Genomic DNA, 20,859 nt, shown 5'->3' on the forward strand with positions numbered 1-20,859 from the left:
CTTCGGCCTCCTTCCACCGCCCTTGATTCCTGTACGTCGACGCCAGGTTGCCCATGCTGGTCAGCGTGGAAGGATGCTCCTCCCCAAGCACCCTCGAACTTGTCTCCATCACTTGCACCTCCAGCTCTTCCGCCTCTCTCCACCGTCCCGCAAGCTTTATTGCGAGCCCTACCATTGCTATACTGTTTAACGTGTCCGTATGCTCTTTACTAAGCAGCTTTTCCCTAACCTTCATTGATTTCACCGACAGTTTCTCGGCATCACTCAGACTTCCTTTTTGCCAAGCATACCATGCTGCCTTGTACAACAATAGAGCCCACTGTTGGAGGGATTCCTCAGACTTGGGTGGCTGTGACAGCGCCAACTTGGCGTGCGGAAAGAGCGCTTGGCATTGGGCCCAGTTCTTGTGTTCGCCTGTCGGAAATGCTGTGCAAAGATTGTCAATATACTGCTGCTTCCATATTTCCAGTTGGCCCTGCCCTTCCAACCACTTCCGCGTGGCTAGCTGCACAAGCCTATGCATGTCAAACGTTGTTGCATCGGTGGTAAGCGCAATAAACGAGTAGTTCCTTAGCGTGCGAATATCCTCTTCAAACCCGTCGTCGGTGCTGGCTTCCGACTTACTATTGTCGCTGTCACTATTTTCGCTATCTGTATTAATAGCTTCTACGCCCCCCTGTCTATTCCGTGCCCCACTTTGATTGCGAACAAGCGCTTCAGGAATCCCCTGCCGGTCAAAGAAACTCATTAAAGATAACAGGTCTGCCGCTGACCGCCTTGCATGGAGTATATGGTCGAACGAGATTTGCCACGTTATAAGAATGGAGTTCTTAGCTTCTTCATCTCTCCGAAGATGGCCTCCGTCGTAGTCTAGCAGGCCCGTCCTTTTTTTGTCGCTTTTGTAGAACGCTTCTAGGTATTGCTGCATCGAACACCTTGGCGCTCGTTGTCGGATGTACGCTGCCGCCTGCACGAGAGCGAGTGGCATGAATTCAACCGCCTTTGCAAGCTCGGCAGTGCTGCCCTTATCCACCTCCTCTCCTAACTTCTTTTGCAGAAGAGTTTGCGCGCCGGCGTTGTCCATGGGCTCGATGGGTATGATATCGCTCTCCTCCACCAGCCGCAACGCCACGCTCCTTGTCCGACTGGTTACCAGAACTGAGCCATTCTTGCTCTGGGGCAGATACGATGAGAAGTAACGTGGGTAAGCGCCATCTCCGCCGCTCGCCTGTGTCTTCTGATCATTGCTTGCTGGTATAGAGAGAGCAGCGGCATCATCGGCATTGTCGAGGACCAGCAGCCATTTCCCATTCTTCTCATTGCGAAGCCAGCTGCGAACAAGCTTGAACACATCCGCTTGTGGATCGTTCCGGCCAGCCAGCTTGACTTGGTCCGCGATGTCTCGGTAGCCTTGTTCGATGCGACCCGCGTTGCTGGCGTGCACCCAGAACACCCACGTCGTTGGCGACCGATTCGCGGTCTGATAGCAGTGCTCTATGGCAAGCTGCGACTTCCTATGCCTATGTTAGGTGCGAGCACAGGCCCAAGTGTCCTTTCGGCTTACCCTACGCCGCCCAGGCCCACCAGCGCTATGCGAGATGCCGGTGCGGAGCATGTTTCGCGTATCTGATCGAGCAGCGTTCCGCGATCGACAAAGTCCGGGTCGCGGCGAAAGGGGACGGCGCAAGAAGGGTTCGGCGGGGTTTCTGCTCGCTCTGGTGTGGGATAGCCGTTAGCGCAGTCGAGCATTGGCCGTTGTTTAACCTACCAGGCGGTGGATGGTGGTGAACAGGGCCGTTGATGATGCCCGCCTGAAAGCCGCGGTTGCGGTCTCCAAAGGCAATTGTCGCACTAGGTTGTGTCATGTCGAATGCATAGACAGAGTGGCCTCGCGCGGCGTAGTAGGAGGTTTGCAGGACTATGGTCTCGAGAGACGCGGCGACTCAGCTGAGTCTCGATCTCAGCCTCGCTCGTCACACTCGGGATATTCACGTGCAGCGGATAATCTATTTGGCTATGTATCTTTTATACTCTGAGTACTTATCCAGAAAGAGATCATGTAATAAATCCAGCTAGCGGAGACCCTAACTAAATTACCTTCTTGTACCGTGGCAAATCACGTGCGTAGGCTAATGGTGCCTAATCGGATACATAAGGTGGGCGCTAAGGCTTTTACGGGTGGGGTAAAATTGTATGACGGTCACGTTTGGGAAGTTGCATTCGCTAGCGACTGTATATAAACTGCGCAACTTCCAGTGTAAGATAATCCTATAGCAAGTTCAACAACAAAATTGTCCTAGTACATCTTCGCCACTGGTGCCCTCCATGACGGTCCTTGTACGGCTTTCGCTGGCTCAACTTCGCTCATCCGCATCACTTTGTCCTCTGGCGCTGATGGATCCGCCTCTGCCTCCTCTGGCACAGGACTCTTGCGCTTACGCCCGTGTTTTCTCTTACTTGCGATAGCTTTCTCTTTTGCATCACGCTTCGCTCGTGCCTCGCCGAGATCCTCAAAGCTCATCACCTTCGCCTTCCCTAGGATCAATGACTTGGTCGATCGGCGAACTTTGGCTTCGCCGTTTATCTTAGCCAAGAGTCGATTTTGATCCTGGAGAAGGGCACATTCGGCAAAGGATATTTGGGCGGCACTTGCGATCTTCTGTACGTGTCTATGTAGGCGCTGTTTGCTGATCTTATTAAGCCTATGAGCATCCTGTTTAATTAGCTTGTGTATTGGCGTAAGACCCTCTGCTGTCACTGGCGTTACAGGTGTTTGCGGTACTTTGTCTTGCGACCCCACCACCTTATTAGCATTCGGAACGGAAACGGTAAGCTGAGCGGGGGGTTTCGGTGTATGTCTGAGTACTCTCTCTGAATTGAATGGAAATAAACCAGTTGCGGCCCACCCGGCTAGGATGTTGCTCTTAGTTAATGCCCTTTCCCTTGCAGGGCAGTATAGAGATGTGAAATGCTCCTTGCTAACTACATCTACACCTCCTCGATATAGTAGCTCAACCTGATCGCGATAGGCTGCCTTTAATGGTGCGAAGACTCCGACGTCACAGTGCTGGAGCTTGTGAGACTAGGTGGTTGTACAAATTAGCAGGTATCTATAAAGAGGGTTGAAGAGGGTTGAAGAGGGTTGTCGGGATGCCTAGGGACTTTTTACTGGTTAGGACGCCAGGGCGAGGAAGGCGTGGGGTGGGGATAGTGAAGGTGAGAGGGCTTGAAGGAGGGGGTATGATAGATACTAGATCCTCGCTGTTTAATCGCGACTTAGACAGGCGGTCTTGAACCCCCAAGTTGAGTGAAAATCTGGCATCAGCGTGTATGTGTATTACGACTTACCGTGTGAGAGGGGAGACGGCATAGGATGATGTTGTTTTCAAAGCAAAACTCCAAGACCTCGAGCGTCTCGTGTGTCCCGAAGCCGTCTATTATTAGAACCCGTGGTTTCTGGTTAGCCCGTTCTTTGGTTTGGGGATCAAATACACGCGTTAGCCACTCCAAGCTAATCTTGGAGTCGTTATATCCATTTTCAGAATGCCCATAATGCCATCCGGGGGTTGGGTATGTGGTCCAGTTGCTTCGGTGGGTTAAAGCTGGCCAGATTATAAGGGGGAGCAGCCGCCTGCCGTCAGCACTGATGCACTCAACAGCAGTCACCATTGTCCGCTTAACACCCGCGCCTCTATGGTCTTGCAGGTCATCCTTACCTACAAGGACTTTGATAGAACCGAGCATGCTCAGCAAGACTCCCGTCTCATCTATATTATAGATATTTTCCGGCAGAATAGCCAAATCCTGATCCTGTAGCACCTTTCTAATCAATTTAAACCACTCTACAATCTTATTATATATGTTATTCCTATGTCGTTTCCAGTTAATCGCTCTAACAGTTTTAGCTTTAAGTTCTGGATGGCGTTTCTTAAAGCCCCGAGCCCAGTTCTTGCCCGGAGGCTTGATTGGTTTATTCTTTAATCGGTTGCGGGCGACACAAAAGGCTAGCGAAGGTATAAACTTTATGCGCACTGGCTGCCCGAGATTAGACATTAGTAATAAGAATTTAATGACAGCTTTCTCTTCGTCTGGGGTTAAGTATTGCTGGCTTTAAGCCTTTTCCTCTATTGAGCGTCGTCCCTTATCACGATAATGGAGCGTTGAGAGAGGAACATCGCCTCGTTCTGCAAGAGTAGCGTATGTCCTAGGCACGTCTAGAGGGGCTTGCGCCAGCACCTGGCTGGCTCGGTCTATGTTAGCGATTGTGGTGATGGTGAACGAGTGGCGGGTGGCAAGAGGCCACGACACTAATAATAGGCGCGGACGCTAAAAATAGTGGACATATAACTGTCGAAGCTTCTAGAAGAACGCCGCACTTTATTTTAATATAGTATAGAGTATAATATAAGTAGCTAAATAAATAATACTCGCTTATATAAGCGCGCTAAATCTATATACTAAGACACTAAGCGTTCCCTTATATAGAAAAACTTTAAAGTGCATGCTTTTTTAAGTATTATATATCTTTACTGCTTGCAAATATATTTTCCTTTAATAGGATTATTATCCTAATCCTCCGAAATTTAAAAATATATTAATAGTCGTGGTAGAGCAGGGTAGTAAAGCTAATTTAGTCCTAGACGCTGTAAACAGAATAATTAACAGTATAACTAAGATTGTTGTATTTTTCTTATTATAAACTGGTTTCCTAAGAAGAAATACGTAAAGAATATTATTATATTAGCTATAACTTTATAGGCTTATAAGGAAAGACTTAAAATATTTAAATAAAAAATATTTCTTAGTATAGGAGGTTTCTTGCTATACAGGGACGCACTTTACGTAAAATAGAATTGCCTGCATATCTAGCCTACTACTAAGCACGAGGATTTAGTTTATAAGCTCTACTGGCGTGGTTAATTATTCGTTTAACACCTAATTTTTTTTCCTACTTCTTATTAAACTTATCTACTAATATTAGTGCCTATTCGCTAATATATTTAAGGTAATATACCTATATATATATATATTGCTACTATAAGTGCTTAATTAACATTTGGCTTAACTATAAGTCTATATCCTTACTTATTAAAAAGCAAGTTATAAGGCTTTAGTAGCTTGCGTTTAATAGAGGTAAGTTCTATTTAAGTTTATTCGAGAGTAATCTTAGCCCTAAAATGCAATAAACTCTCTTCCCTATATATAATTAGTTTTTACTCGACTTTATTTAAGATTATATCTATATTTTAAATTCCTCTACTATTCTAGAAGGTAAAGTAAAGGTTGCTATAGCTTTTAAGCCTATAACTATACAATTATAAGTATATATAATATCCTATAAAATTACCGCTATACTTATACTTAAAGCGTCTTTCTATATTTAAAAACTTTACACCTTACAAGTTAGTATAGTAATAGGTTCGACGGAATATAAGAAACTTCTTCCGGATATCGAATAGTTTAATACCTTAAGAGTCTATTACTTTCTTGCGACCCGAAAGCGAGAAGGTATACCCCTTAACTTAAAAGCGATGTTAACTATTAGAGGTCCTAATATTAAAAGAATTACTAAAAAGTAAGGCAATCTTTTCTTTAAGTAGTAGGGTCTCCTCTTTAGAGAAGATGAAATTTTAGAAGTAGCTAATTAGTTGCGAAATAGAATCTATATTATTAGGTATAGGCAAGCTTTTTTATTCTAATTTACTTCTATAGTAAGTACTTATATAATCTAGGAATACTATAAATAAATAAGTTTTTAAATAGTTAGCTGTTAAACAGGTATTCCTATTTATAAATAGATGCCTATTTATAGGATTAACGTAGACGCACTATTACTTTACTAACTGCTATCGACGGGCTCTTTAATAATTAAAAGTATAATGCTATTTATAGCTTTATTATTATATCGGCCAACGGGAAAAATAGAGCGGGGTAGAAGGAGTTAAGGTAGCAGAGCTTAGTAGTTTAGTAGTAGTAGCACTTAATTCTTTATATATAACTAGATATCTAGGTGCCGGATATTAACTAATTACGAAAAGTAGAATTTATAGAGCCTTAAATAGTCACGATATACAAAGACATTTATATACTAACTGCAATAACTTTAAAATATAATTTTGCTTTATTAGCAGCTTCTATACCCTACACCGCTTATAGTCGCCGATATTTAAGCTTCTATAATCTAGAAGCCTAAATATAGAATTAAGGTACTACTATTAAACTAACTATTGCATACTATAAGGAAAACCGCCGATTACGTAATAATAGTTGTGCCCAACGCGTACGTATATAGTAACGATTTTAGTTAGGTGCCTTATATAGAAAATAACTTTTTTCCTAAATCTTAAACATTAGGTATATATATTAGCTAGTTCTTTAAGGTCCCTAAGACTAGTAGAGTTAATAATAAAATCTAAACCTTTTAGCGAAAGCTTAGTAAGCAGTTTAAGGACCTTAGGGCTGTTATTCCTGCATTAGATTAATCCTTTGCAGCGATAGAAGCTATTATTAAACTGTAGAATACAATTAAGCTTAAAGAAGAAAGAAGCTATTAAAAGAGAAAAAATAAACTCCTAAATATTGCGGGATATATAAGGCTAAGTATTTACCGCCTTACGCAGTTTTAGTATTATAGACGTATTATTAATAGCGGCTGGTTTATTAAGGTGGACGTTAAAATAAAAGTATTTCTTTCGCGTTTTAGGGTCTAAGCGGCTGATAATAGCGTTCTAAGTAACCTCTCCATCTATTAAAAAGGGAATATAACGGCCGATTTAAGGAATAAAGCTGTTTTTTAAAATATGCTTAAAGTAGGGCGTATATAGAGACTAATTTTACTTAGTGCCGGTTCTAAGAGATAGAACAATGTTTTCTTTATAATTACCAGGCCAGATAAGCTAGCTTTCGCAGAGTCCTAATATAATAGGGTTGTTGTTTTTTATAGCCCTGTCTTAGTATATTCTAAACAAGTCTAAATATATAACTTAGAAGAGACTAAAGGCTATATTAGTAAGATTTAATAGGTAATAATTTATATACTAATATTAGAGCGGCAGAGGTAGCTCTAGCACTTATATTCTAATTAGTTAAGTATATAAGATTATTCTAGACCTTTACTTACGCTTCCTATATAAATAGGCTTTTATTAATACTAGTATTAATTGGCTTTATATATATATAACCTTTATTAGTCTTAGTAAAGCATTAGTATACTAATTAAATAGCTATACCTTTATACTTCTTTATGCTATTATAGTTTAAGAATAAGAATACTAAGCAGTCTATTATATTTATAGCAGTTATAGCAACTTTTGCACCTGCATAGGCGGAGGTTGCTGGATTTCTTAGACGCCTGGTAGCTCTAAATATGCGCTAAAACTGCGTTTCTAGATTAGCTGTATTATACTGCCCGTCTATAATCCAGGTTTGTAGATAGTTACGCCACCTGCGTATTAAAGAACCCGATATATCCTGTGTTTTCCGAAAGAATTGCTTAAAAACACTGTTAAAGGTTTAATTGTATTAATGCACGCTCTAATTATAGAAAGATAGCGTTAAAGCAATTAACCCTCCTATATATAATTAGCTATGTTATAAATATAGAAGATTAGGAAGGCAATATACTAGAACTTATTTCTATAGAAATATTAAAAAAGTCTTATAGATAACAGGTTTCTAAGGCCTTCTATATTAACAAAAGACACTCTAATAGAATAATACCTCTAATTCCTCTACTATTAATGCTTAGTACCCTTATACTAGCTATTAGAGGCTTAATCCTAACTTTTAGAGCGCCTGGCTTAGGTGTTGTGCCGCAGAGGATATATACCGTAATAGTATAGTTATACTCTTTTCCTTAATCTAAATCTCTAAAAATACGTACGCATATATCGTATATAGCGTGCCCGCAACTAAGTATATACTGCGGTACTCTTAAACAGCAAAAAAGGCAGGACTTTATTATTTTAATATTTCTCTAATAATTCCCTATACTTATAGTACAACTGCTACTTACTAGGACGGTTTTTAATAACTTAAAAAGTGCACAAAAGTGCTTCTCTACTCGGCGACTTTAATACTCCTCTATACTTTTATTAAATGCTTTAGACAATGCCTTAATAAATAAAGGGCGATATAATAATTAATATAAGTGTTATAGTGCAAAGCCTAATACTTCTATTAGATCTTCTTTTAAATAAAAGCAGATATTTTTCCTTACTATATCCGCCTGCGGGATATACGTCTATAAAAAAGCTAGAAGCAAGGAATCTAATAATATTCTTATATATTATTATTCCCTCTCTTCCTGCTTTAATAATAGTACTAATATAATCTTAACTACTATTAAGGAAGTGATTTACTCGCGTGGCTTAAACTATATAAAATAGGTCCTGTAGAGATACTATGCTATACGCGAGCGCTGCTTTAATAAGGGTATTAAGGTGCCGAGCGCTAAATAACCAGCAATACTAACAAAGCTTATTTTTAACTTAATTAGTTTGCCGTAAAATTTCTTCTTTTAAAGGGCGGTGTCTAGCTAGCTAAAAAAGACGTTTATTAATAATAAAGGTGGTAATTTAAAAGAAGAGCTTAGTGTTGTTAAGAAGTCCAGCGCAAATTTTTCGAAGACCTGTTTAATCTTTTTAAGAGGATATAATAATAAGACAAGCGCGGATCCTTTTAGGAAAAGTCGAACTTAAGATATCCTACTGTGTTAAAAAAGTGCGGATGTTTTCTAACGCGTTGTAATTATCGACAAAAATTATTAAAATAATAACGAACAGCAGTACTATACAGGATAGCAAAGCGTCTATTATAGTCTAGTATTCGGTGTATAGCTAGTTTATAATATGCGCAGTAGACTTATAGCAAGATACAGGTTTCTACTATACTAATATATACTTAGTAAAATAACCGTCGGCAAAAATAATAGGGCTTTAGTATATCCTTAATATTATTTCGACCCTAATCCTAAGAAAGCTATCTAACTAAGGTTTCCGGAAATTATTATAGGGGAACAGGTGACGTAATATAATATTTTTATGCCCTTTTCCTAAAAAGAGTAGAAGACTTAGAGTCTGCGTTGCACTATTAGGAAGAGTATTAATAATATACTCTAGCTAGAAGGTATTATTTACTGTTATTAAAGGCTTAAAAGCTAAAGAGCTTATTACTAGCTGCAACTACGCAGTGTAATTCTTACAGAACATCTTTATTCTAAAAAAGAATTTAGGGGAGGGCTATAGGCTATTATAGTTGCGCTTGCTAATAATAAATATAGAATTATATTAGTGTTTTATTATAGTTTTATTATATACTAGCTGCACCTTCTAATATAAAAAGGCGAGCAACTATTTAAAAAATTTAAAAATGGAAAATAATAAAGTCTTTAGGAGGCTTGCAGAGACCCGAAGCTACTTTCGGGGATCTGTAAAGCTCCCTTTATAATACCTATAATTTAAAACGCAGGAAATAGAAGGCGCCCGGACTCTGGACGCTAAAAATATCTCCCGGTTATTAAAAATCTATAAAACTAAGGGCTGCTATTATTTTAAGCCGGAGCACTGTATTACCGCATTAATTAATAAAGATATCCTCGCTTATACGCTTAGAAGAGGAGATAGAATATAAGAGTTTTAGACTATAGAACTTATAGATTAAAGAGAAGACCTACTTCTGCTAGAATTCGAGAATAGTGTCTATATCACGTGCTTATATAGGTAATATAGAATTGAAGCAGCTAAACAGTACCTAGATAATATTAAGAAATAGTGGGTTATAAACCTTTATCTTAATAGTATACTTTACTTCTAGAAAGTAAACTATTCTAAACTTCTAATAGATTTCCCTAATACTATTGCTCTATATCTATAAATAGAATACTCTAACGCTTATATATTCTATAATAGGAATATATTTCGATATCTCCAGAAGTACTTAAAAAACAAAAATAGAGTATAGGAGAGTAAGTGGTAAGCAAGACTAAAAGATTCTAAAAGTAAAGAGAAGAATATTAAAAAGTTAGTATTAAAGATGCGTTCCTTATACGACGCATTTAATAACCTTCTCCTGTTTATTAGCTTATAGGCAATACTTTAACTTAGCACTTTTTACCGCTATTTAACGTTAAGATATAAATAGGTAGGCTTACCTAGATCTTAAAATAAGCTGCTTATATTATTCTTAGGAACTTATTTACTACCTATTATATATCTATACTACGTGGTTATTTATCCTTTTAGATAATATAAGGCTATTTACACTACTAGACCCTTAAACTGTTTCCTTTTTAGAGCTTCTTTTACCCCTTTATTTATCTGTAGATTAGGCAGAGATTAAAGAGTTAATAGGTAGCCGGTACCTTTTTCCAGCAATTATAGACTAGGAAGTTAGAAATAATATCTTTCCTAGATTAAAGTCTTAAAGCCGAATTCTATTATTGCATACCTTTTCTAAGGACACTAAATACTTAGAGCCTTGCGTAAAGGTTATAAAAGGGCTATTATAACCAAAGTTTAAAAAAAGCATTTTTTACGCCTTTAGAAAGGGTTTTAATCCCTTCCCCTAATTATCCGTCTAGTACGCTGAAAAAGTATTTAAAAACACCTTAACTAACTTGCAACCTAGGGTTTAATTCCAACTTAAATATCTTAAGGCTTAGCTTTTTTCTATGCGCTATTTCCTAAAACTAATAAAGTATAATCCGCGTAAAGACCACGGTAAAATAAAGCCTAAAACGAAACTTTGCGATATACTATAGGGTAATCTTAGTTTTTTAGTAGAGACTAGGGGCTTTAACTTACTAGAGGCTTTATAACTAGCAAATATAAACTATCTAGAAAACATAGTTAAAGATTTTATAGTTAGAGTTTATCTAGGCGATATCTACAATATTTAAAAGGCGGACGTAAAGGCTGTAGTTAGGAGTATCTACAATAGTATTATTAGCATTAGCTTAACTCCGCGGATTATAATAAGCCCCCTATTTACTATTAACAACATTTAATAATTAAAGTTATAGCAATGCAGTTATCTATATAAGAAATCCTATCTATTAGATTAAAAGTTCCTATTTATTACAAATATAGGCGACCTTAGGCCGGAAAGAGTTAGAAAGTATATTACCTTATTTAGTATTAAAAAAAAGATATTTTAAGTGTTCTTTAATATTCCCTTATTTGAAATTATAGATAATAATTTGCAATATTCCCTAGAGTTACCGGACTCGGGCCTATTCGCGGTATACCTAATACCCCCTTAAGCAAGCTATAGCAAGGCTACGCAAAATTAAGGCGAAGATCCTAACCTAAGAAAGTAAAGTAGAATAAAATAGCAAGGCAAAAGTTCTAGAAAAAGTCCTTAGTAAAGAGATAGCAATATAGGTAGTATATTAAAAGAGCGGCATAGTATAGTATCTATCGGACCACTAATATACAGTCTATTAACAGTAAAAACAGAGGAAGACTATAAAGTATTTATGCGGAGGATTATCTATAAACCTGTTATACTTTATATTATTAAAAGTCGTAATATATATATATTTCCGTCCGCCGATCCTAATTTACAACGGCCTACTCTTTAATACCTTTTTAATTATAGAAAGTGTGCCTTTAGTATCCCAAATATAGAGGAAAAGAGTATTAATTAGAAAGGGATTTAGGATATATTAACCGTAGGAGACGGTATTATTTTTGCTATAGCAAATCTTAGATTAGCATTTTTACTCTCTGCGCGTGCTAAGGTCGGTGTAGAAGCACTAGCTAATATACGACGACTATATAGATCGATTCCAAAAATAGATATAGAAATATTTTTAACAATGTTTCTATTTAACGGATAAATAGAAATCCTATTTTAAGATATAGCTATTTCTCTAAACTATATATACAAATATAAAGGCTAGTAAAAAAGCATTAATTTAAAATAACTTCTATATAAGCTAATAGGTTACTAGAAGCTTATATATACTAACTCCCAGGAGGGCGTATAGAACATGGCGCTCGTCGCGATCTATAGAGGACTGGATATCGTACCGTGTCCAGTGCAACCGCAAGAAGAGAACTATACGGAGGGAGAGCACTAAGGCGTGGCGCCGTACAGTAGAGAAAGTAACAAAGAACCCAAAGGGTGTATGGAAGCTAGCCAATTGGGGCCGTACGGCTGGTAAGGAATCGAGACCTCCGCCTCAATTTCCCCCTTTTTCAAGACCCGAGGACCCTACTCTATACACAGACAACGAAACAAAAGCACGCATACTAGCGGAGCAGTTCTTTCCGCCTCCGGCTAATACAGACTTATCCGACCTAGAGGGGTTCCAATACCCGGAACCGTACAACACCACGCTAGATGTTACAATTGAGGATGTCCTCTCAGCGCTAATAGGAACTGCCCCAGACAAAGCCCCGGGTATTACAGGGATTACCAACAGGTTTCTCAAGAAGTGCGAAATGCAGCTGGCGCCTACGCTGGCTCGGTTCTTCACAAGGTGCCTACGTAAAGGACACCATCCTCGGCCGTTTAAAGATTCCATTACGGTGGTGCTACGCAAGCCCCAGAAAGCGTCCTACACAACGGCAAAGGCCTATAGGCCGATCGCCCTGCTAGAAACAATAGGCAAGCTATTCGAACGAATTGTAGCTATGCGGCTATCGAAAATTACGGAAGAAAAGGATATGCTTCCACCTAGTCAGATAGGGGCACGACCAGGATGTTCAACACTAACAGCACTCGAGCTCCTTACTGAACAAATCCACGCTGTATAGAGAGGAAACCCACAGCTTATAGCATCACTTCTTAGCCTAGACATATCAGGGGCGTTCGACCGTGTATCACACAAACGTATAATACACAACCTACAGATTCAACAAGTGCCGGAGTAGATAGTTAGGTTCACAAGGTCCTTCCTACAGAACCGCACTACAAGGCTCGCCATCGGAAACTTTATAGCGGAACCTATTGCAGTCACCACAGGAATACCGCAGGGCTCCTCCCTATCACTAATACTCTTCCTCTTCTTCGCCAGCACGCTCCTACCAATGCTACAGCGCGGCAATACAACAGCCTACGGGTTCGTCGACGACACAAACATCCTTACGTACAGCAAAAGCACAGAAGAGAACTACAGGGCCATCGAACGGGCGCACGACCGGTGCATAGAGTGGGCAAGAAAGCATGGAGCAGTCTTTGCGCCAGATAAATACCACCTAATACACTTCACAAGAGCCCGCAAGTCTGTCAACGTAAAAGCTATAGTTAATATACAGGGCTTTACCGAAGGCCCTATAACAGACCTAAGAATACTAGGGGTCCAGGTGGATTCCAAACTTAAATAGGGCCCGCACATCAACACCACGAAGAATAAAGCCACGGCCCAGATAGGGGCCCTTACGAGGCTCACGGCGTCGACCTGGGGCGCAAGCTTCCGGAAGGCACGCACAATATACTCGGCGGTTATTAGGCCTGCCATTATGTACGGATGCACCTCCTAGTATACTACACCGGGTATGAAAGAGCAGATCAGCAAGACAAAGATTAAGCAGCTCGAAACAGCACAAAACCAGTGCCTTCGTGCTATCTCAGGGGCATACAAGACAACAAACATCAGGGTAATAGAGCACGAGACATTATGCCCTCCACTCCGGCTAAAGCTGGAGGAACTTACGGTGGCCTACGCGGACCGCACACGCGAGGGGCCAGCCCGCAAGCACATCGAAACCCAATACAGCCGCATAAAAGAAACGGTCCGTGCTAAATACAGGCCGAAAGGAACACCACGGTACGGCCCAAGCAGGCGCGACGAACTCCGCAAGCTCGCGGCGAAGGCATCACGGCTAGCCGCACGATACGAAGGCGAATCGGAAGAATCCTATAGGCGCACGAGGCGTGGCATAATCCAGGATGAATACGAAGAGAAGTGGAAGAAGGAATAGGAAGCCTACCATAAAGAACTACGCCAAGGACCCCTAACACCAGCACTCGACACTAAATAGAGCAAACGACAAGAGGCACTACACAAAGGACTCACGAAGGTAGAGAGCACAATTATCACGAACCTACGGACGGAGCATATAGGGCTCAACGGTTACCTCCACCGTATAAGAGTGCCCGGCCACCCGACGCCGGCATGCCCTTGCGGGCATAGCCTCCAATCCCCAAGACATATTGTAATAAGTTGCGGAAAACACGTTAAGGGCAGGGGCAAGCTATTCTAGAAGGCTAAGATAAGGACGTATAAACAGCTCTACAGAAGCTAGAAAGAAAGAAAGGCCGTGGCCTAATAGCTCCTCTAAAGAACGGACCTCCTGCTATACCTCTCGGCGGCTAGAGAAATAGTAGAGGCGGAGACGTAGGTACTCTATCTTCTACAACTTTACATAACTATACATACTACGTATACTACGTATACCACGTATACTGCGCATACTATATATACTATATATACTATATATACTGCGCATACTATACATACTACGCATACTACGCATACTATGCATACTACGCACACTACGCATACTACGTATACTATGCATACTACGCACACTACGCATACTACGCATACTATGCATACTATACATACAACGCACACTACGCATACTACGCACACTACGCATACTACGCATACTATGCATACTATGCATACAACGCACACTACGCATACTACGCACACTACGCATACTACGCATACTATGCATACTATGCATACAACGCACACTACGCATACTACGCACACTACGCATACTACGCACACTACGCACGCACAGCGCCACCGCCGCCTATATCACGCACCCACCTAACAGCTGTATCCGCCTGTCTACCGCAGCCCCTATATATATCGCAGCCTATACGGCACTACCCCTATATACATTATTCAATTCAAGGACCAACGCCTTAACGAAGGGCACGCGTGCGAAACGACAGCACGCGTGCCCTCACGCTAATCCTAAACCAGCTCACTACTCCGGAATCAACTCGACCCGCGCCTAGGAGGACGACTGCAAAACCCGGACAGATTTAGGAAAACGCATTACGATGGCTTATTCCGTGGTGGACTTAATAGATCTACCACGTGTCCCTAATAGCTATACAACAACGAGAAGAGCGCTCAGCGCTATACGCCGCAGAGGACGGGGTTTTCATCCGAACGCTGCATGGCAGCAAACGGTTTCTCCTTGTAAACTAGCCTAGATAGAACAGCTGTATAGACCCTAACGGGAGCTACACCAGTGTAATAGAATTTAATAATAAAATATATACTAACTAGTAAATAGGAATTTAGCCCGGAAAAATTATACTAAGCCTACTAGCTCTAGTAGTTATAGTAGTACTATAATTACTACTATTATAGTAGTAGTTATTATCTTATTTATAGCTACTGTTCTATACCTTTAATATTAGCTAAGCTAATACTAAAAGCTAAGAACTAAAAATATAAATAAAGGCAGCCCTATTAGGTAGTATAGTTAACAAGCTTAAAGCTAAGAATAGACTTTTAATAGTCCTATTTATAATCTATTTATAGATCTATATATATATATAAAGCTTATTCCTTCTCTTAATATTATCTATTATAATTTATTATAGCAGCAAGTAATAAATATAATACGCTTTTCCCTTAGTCGGAAATTAGCACGCTAAGTCCTAAGCCCGAATTATCCTAGGGTTCTAATACGCTATAAAAACGGAAATTTATTTATAAGCGTGGCGACCCTACCTAGAGATTTCCAGTAAAAGCTTCTATAAATCCGGGACTATTTCTGTAATTTACTTCTTTTACTCTATTAAAAGGCTTACTATAGGTAAAGTATTAAAGAGTGCTTAAGAAGGATTAAAAAGGCCCGTCTACTATCGCCTTTAGAAAGAACTTAACATTTCTAATTATAGTTATAAAGAGTTATCTCGCAATAGATTTTTCTAAAGTCTAAAACGTCTTTAGAACTTAATATCTAAACATTATTAATATATTAGATGCTTTCTATAAAGACGATACTATATATATTATCTATAAATATATAACTAGATTAATTGCTAAGGTCCAGGCTACCCTATTAGGAAAGTTTAAGAAGTTTAAAATTGCTGCAATATATAAAGAGGTACAAGTATTAAGTATAATTATTATTATATGCTTATATATTGCAGGTTATTAAGGGACTTTTATTTCTATACAATCTAGATATTATTTATAGGTCCTTTACCAGTAGTATAGTACTTCTAAATAGAGAAGGAAATATAAAAATTAGTAAGCTTTTACGTCCTATAATATATAAGATACTAAATAGAACTATAGCTAATATTAGAGAAAGTATCCTAATATTAAGCCTAATTAGCAAAGGTATAGATATTTAAGTATTAGGTTGCTTTATCCTATAATTAATAGAGCTAAGCTCTATTCTTTAGTAAACGTTAACTTTTAGCCTTAAATACCCTAAATATTAGTTTATTACTTTAAAAGAGTTTCTATTATAAGTAAAATCTAAAGCATTAATTAGTTTAAAAAATATATATATCCTTCCCCCTTCTATTATTTAGATTAGACTAAGAAGACAAGTATAATTTTCTATAAATATTACCGGGTCCAGCATGCTTAAAACCTTATATTTTAGTGGCAGAACAAGCTATAAGGCCAAATTAGAAAATCTTTAATGCGCTATTTTAATAACAGTGTTAAGGCTATATAAGAGGGATATTATATATAAGGGGCGGAAGGATTATAAAGCAAGGTTTCTGTAAAAGAAAAGTATATAGCAGGGAGCTTATAGATAGAATTAATAATATTCGTGTATTAAGAGACAAATCCTTAAGAAATCGTGATATATAGCCTGGGGCTATATATACCCCGGCCTAAGCGAGCACGTAACTCGCAGAGGCCTTGCAGGCTATACGCCTGCGCAGGTAGGCTGTATAAATTAGAAGGATATATCTGTATCCTATCCGGTAAGTTAGCTATATAGTTAGTTAGATTATAACTTTATATATATAGGTATTTCCAGCTATATAGATTTAGTATATATAGTATACGTAGTTGTAAAGCTTAATAGGTGCGGGGTTATACACGTTAAGCTACGCGGTATATTAAGCTATATAGGACTAATAAGCGCACGCAAATTAGTTTATAGGGCGGATACCCCTGTATATAGTACAACGCTTCCTTTAGCGGCCGAGTTGCGCAATTATTGTAGAATATTCTACCCGCGTAGTGTGCCGCGTTCCTGGTTCTCGGCGCCACGTGCGGTATTTCTTACCTTCTAGCGCAATATACCGCCGTAGGCCGACGCATATAGAAAAACACGGCGAAATATAAAATAGTATAATTAGCCGTAAAATACGGCCAGGCCTACACCTATAGGGGTCCGAAACGCCCTATTATAAACTATAGAGATACGCCGGCGCGCAGCTTATTAATAACCCGGGCAGACGCAACCTTAAGAAAGTTAACCTTTACAACACCAGCGCGCGAGGCAAAGTAAGTACTGTATAGTATTATTAATATTTATATTATAAACTGCGTGCTAACTATATAGTAGTAATAATAATAGTGTATATAATAGTAGCTCCCCTCTAGGTAATAAACACGCCCTGCCGAGCTATATACCGCCTTTTACTACCTACGGCTAGATATAATATATTAAATATAATGCGTTCGCAGCGCAACCTGTAAAAGCCTGGCGGTGCTAGACTACTACCTAGCTTAAAGGAGCTAGGCAGGGTAGTCCTTATATCTTAAAATAAACTCTTAATCTTTTCTATATTACTTAGCAACACTAGCACTTCTATTCTAACTCTAGTCCTTTACCTAAATTTGCTTATATAGTAGTATACACGAGTCTAACAACGCAGATTAATATTTAGCCGGATAAAACTGGATATAACAGTGCCTCTATAAGAAAGAATTATTCTTACTTTACTGCGTGGCCGAGCAGCGCCTATATTGCTATTACTTCGGCCACTTACTTTACTACTTTTACTTTACAGCCTATAAGAACTTAGTAGCGCTAGTTTAATATCTAGCCCGAAGAAGCTAGCAAGACAGCTATAATTATCTTAAAACAGCTTAATCCTAGCCTTTCTGCACTAGCTAACGACGCCCGCCGGCCGACTAGCCTAAAACCCTTTCCTCCCCCCCTTCTACCCTTATACTTAAAAACGTTCGCAGCGTAACCTATAAGAGCTCGATAGTACTAGACTATTACCTAGCTTAAAAAAGCTAGGCAGGGTAGTCCTTTTATTTTAAAATAAACTCTTCCTCTTTCTATTCTATAATAAGCCACGTTAAACAGTCGAACTGTAATATTACTAACAGCAGCAATATATAACCGCTTCCGCGGCTGCCTAATAAAATCTACTGCCTTACTTAACTTTACAGCGCTCCTCTACACGCTCTACTAATAATACTTCTTCTTATAAACTATTGCGTCTATACTAACCTTATTCTACTGTTTTTACCGGCCTCTGCCTGTAATTAACGGCAGTAGTATAGTATAGCAGCACTTAGGCAGATATACTAAACGCCGCTAAATAGCTACTACCCGCCTTCTAGTATAGCAACTATTTTATAATTAGAAATAAGGTAGAGTTAATCTAGGATTTAATATTACTATAGATAAGTACAGCCGCCTAAAAGGTTAGATTAAAAAAGTTTCTAAAAGAATTAAAAAACTAAAGAACTTATATACTAGCGTATAAGGCAGTGCACTTAAGCGGAAGTATGCTAAGGCCTTTTATAAGAAGCTCCTATAATTTAAGAATATACTAAACCCCTAGTAAGACAGTACTATTATAGCGATAATAGGGTAGTCTATTTTAAAAGTAGATAACTAACTAAGCAGTTGTAAACGCGCTCCTTAATACACTTCTAGACCTAAGTTAACTATAGGAGATACCTTATCTATTCTAACACCCTGCTTGCAGCACGCGTTACCCTAGCTTGCGCCCGTTTATACGCGTTAGCCGAGCCCTAATAGCAACTCTTTTCCTAGCGCGTTAAAACGCATATAATATCGCCCGAATAGACAGACAATTGCCCACCGGACCTATTAACTGCCCTTTTCCTTCCTAAGCCAGCCGCCGACACCTCTACTAATACAGGCAACTATAACTATAAATAATAATAGTAAGTTAGGGTTTAGTAATATAATATTTACGGTAATAAATACAGGCTCCTTTATAGGTGTTATCTAGTTATTATATATCTTAGAGGCTAAGGTCGGCTAGTATATATAAAAACTTAGAGCGGACCTAAAAGTATATCTATAACTATCTACTAATAGCCGGCTTAACTATAATATCTATATCTTGCCGTGGCAGTTCCAACACCTCCCTATAATAGTAGACGGTATACTTATTATAGCCTTAAGGGATTTTACAGAGAAGGGTAGTATATAAGCTTATATTAAGGTCCTACTTATACTACTACTATAATTCGGCTATAACCCTTTACTCGCCTAGCTGCACGGCTCTAGACTACAGCTTATTACTAGACCAGCAGGTTATTAAGTGCAGGTATAGCCCGACTAACACTCTAGTAATGCACTCGAAACTAGCAATAATATAGATATGCCCGATTATAGGCAGGAAATTAAAAAAGAGTTAATAGATATAAAGTCTATATTTAGAAGTAGTCTAAATAATAGTAACTTATTATTTAGTAGTATTAAGCAACACCTATTAGCTTTGCTTATAGACGCCTATACTAAAGGAGTATATAAGCGGCTAAAAGTAACGGATAATACACCCTAAAAAGTAGAGAAGGCAACGCTGCTTAAGCTAGTTACAGTCTATAGCAATAATTAAGACAACACCGTAATATTAGGCGAGAATAAAACTTTTAAAACTCTAGAAGGGCTGCAGCTGCTTTACTAGAACACGGTAAGTAAGTATAATAAACGCGCTCGCACTCTATTAGCTAAGCAACTCTTACCGGATAAAAACTTAACTACCCTAACGCTACTTATAAAGTAGTCTAAACCCGATAATAAGAGCACTATTATAATACGCAGCTAAACCTTAGTAGGCGCGTTTAGTTGCTTAGTATCTATGCCGTCCTTTAATACTCTAACTCCGGCCGGCAATAAACTTCTGCAGAAGGCGGCACTATATACCAGCGCCTCTACCCCTTATCTAAGCCTCTATAACGGAACAGCAGCTAGTGCTAACAACGGCGATAAACTTCTATAAAAGGCGGCACTATATACTAGCGTCTCCACCCCTTATCTAAGCCTTAATACCGAAGTAGCTAAGGTTCCTAAAGTTAGTAATAAACTGCTAGTAATACTAAAAGCCAACGCTCTAAGTCCTTATTTAAGCCGTAATATTAAGTAAATAACTGCTCCTAAAACAAATAAATTGCAGCACTCTGCGGGAGAAACCGGTAAACCTATAGTATTGTTAGATAATAAACCCTTTAACCTAGATAGGGAAAAGCCCGAAAAAGATAATTATAAAAAGGACAATAATAACTTAGATAAGAAAAGGGAGTATAACCAACACCTATTCCTAGAGCAATTTCTTAAGCAGGGCTCTAGTAATTTGCATAGCTAACTAGCGCATATAATACTAGCCGATATTAATTGTATACTAAAATACTTCCCTTTTATTAAGTAAAAATAACTCCTAGTTAATAAAATATTTATAATCCCTAACTAAGGCCTAGCACCAGGATTTAAGATTAGTTTATACCAGCTACTATTTATAGTATAGGTATTCGAACTAGAGCAATCTATTATAGGCGGCGGAACCTGTATAAATAAGGCAGGGGCCGGGAAAACTATAGAGATATATAGACTCTAGCTTATAAATTACTTCTACTATTAAAACGCCGGAGAAGTAAAGGCTGCCTAGAAAATAGGTATATACGCTGGTTAACAT

General features: G+C 39.0%; 5 protein-coding genes across 5 annotated transcripts in view; 2 read left to right on the forward strand and 3 right to left on the reverse strand.

Moving 5' to 3' along the window:
• The window catches only part of BDZ99DRAFT_98426 (putative kinesin), a 2,534-nt gene extending 448 nt beyond the window's left edge, over positions 1-2,086 (reverse strand). Inside the window, exons 1-3 of the mRNA XM_033729088.1 lie at positions 1,769-2,086; positions 1,565-1,715; positions 8-1,514 (exon numbers count right to left, since the gene is read on the reverse strand). Of these exons, the coding sequence (XP_033572746.1) occupies positions 8-1,514; positions 1,565-1,715; positions 1,769-1,865 (1,755 nt within the window). The 5' untranslated portion in view covers positions 1,866-2,086. The remainder of the gene's footprint in view (positions 1-7; positions 1,515-1,564; positions 1,716-1,768) is intronic.
• A 210-nt stretch (positions 2,087-2,296) lies between these two features.
• On the reverse strand, positions 2,297-2,920 carry BDZ99DRAFT_395314 (uncharacterized protein; the record flags this gene model as incomplete). Its single annotated transcript, XM_033715941.1, has 1 exon — positions 2,297-2,920. A coding segment is annotated over one exon (624 nt), but the record flags the coding sequence as incomplete, so codon positions are not given.
• Positions 2,921-3,846: 926 nt separating this feature from the next.
• Positions 3,847-4,110, reverse strand: BDZ99DRAFT_365398 (uncharacterized protein; the record flags this gene model as incomplete). Its single annotated transcript, XM_033714738.1, has 1 exon — positions 3,847-4,110. A coding segment is annotated over one exon (264 nt), but the record flags the coding sequence as incomplete, so codon positions are not given.
• A 9,611-nt stretch (positions 4,111-13,721) lies between these two features.
• On the forward strand, positions 13,722-14,320 carry BDZ99DRAFT_98449 (uncharacterized protein; the record flags this gene model as incomplete). Its single annotated transcript, XM_033729089.1, has 1 exon — positions 13,722-14,320. A coding segment is annotated over one exon (207 nt), but the record flags the coding sequence as incomplete, so codon positions are not given.
• On the forward strand, positions 14,010-14,165 carry BDZ99DRAFT_352432 (uncharacterized protein; the record flags this gene model as incomplete). Its single annotated transcript, XM_033714537.1, has 1 exon — positions 14,010-14,165. A coding segment is annotated over one exon (156 nt), but the record flags the coding sequence as incomplete, so codon positions are not given.
• Positions 14,321-20,859: the final 6,539 nt, after the last annotated feature.

The sequence above is a fragment of the Mytilinidion resinicola genome (assembly GCF_010093595.1).
Source record: "Mytilinidion resinicola strain CBS 304.34 unplaced genomic scaffold BDZ99scaffold_17, whole genome shotgun sequence".
Lineage (NCBI taxonomy): Eukaryota > Fungi > Ascomycota > Dothideomycetes > Mytilinidiales > Mytilinidiaceae > Mytilinidion > Mytilinidion resinicola.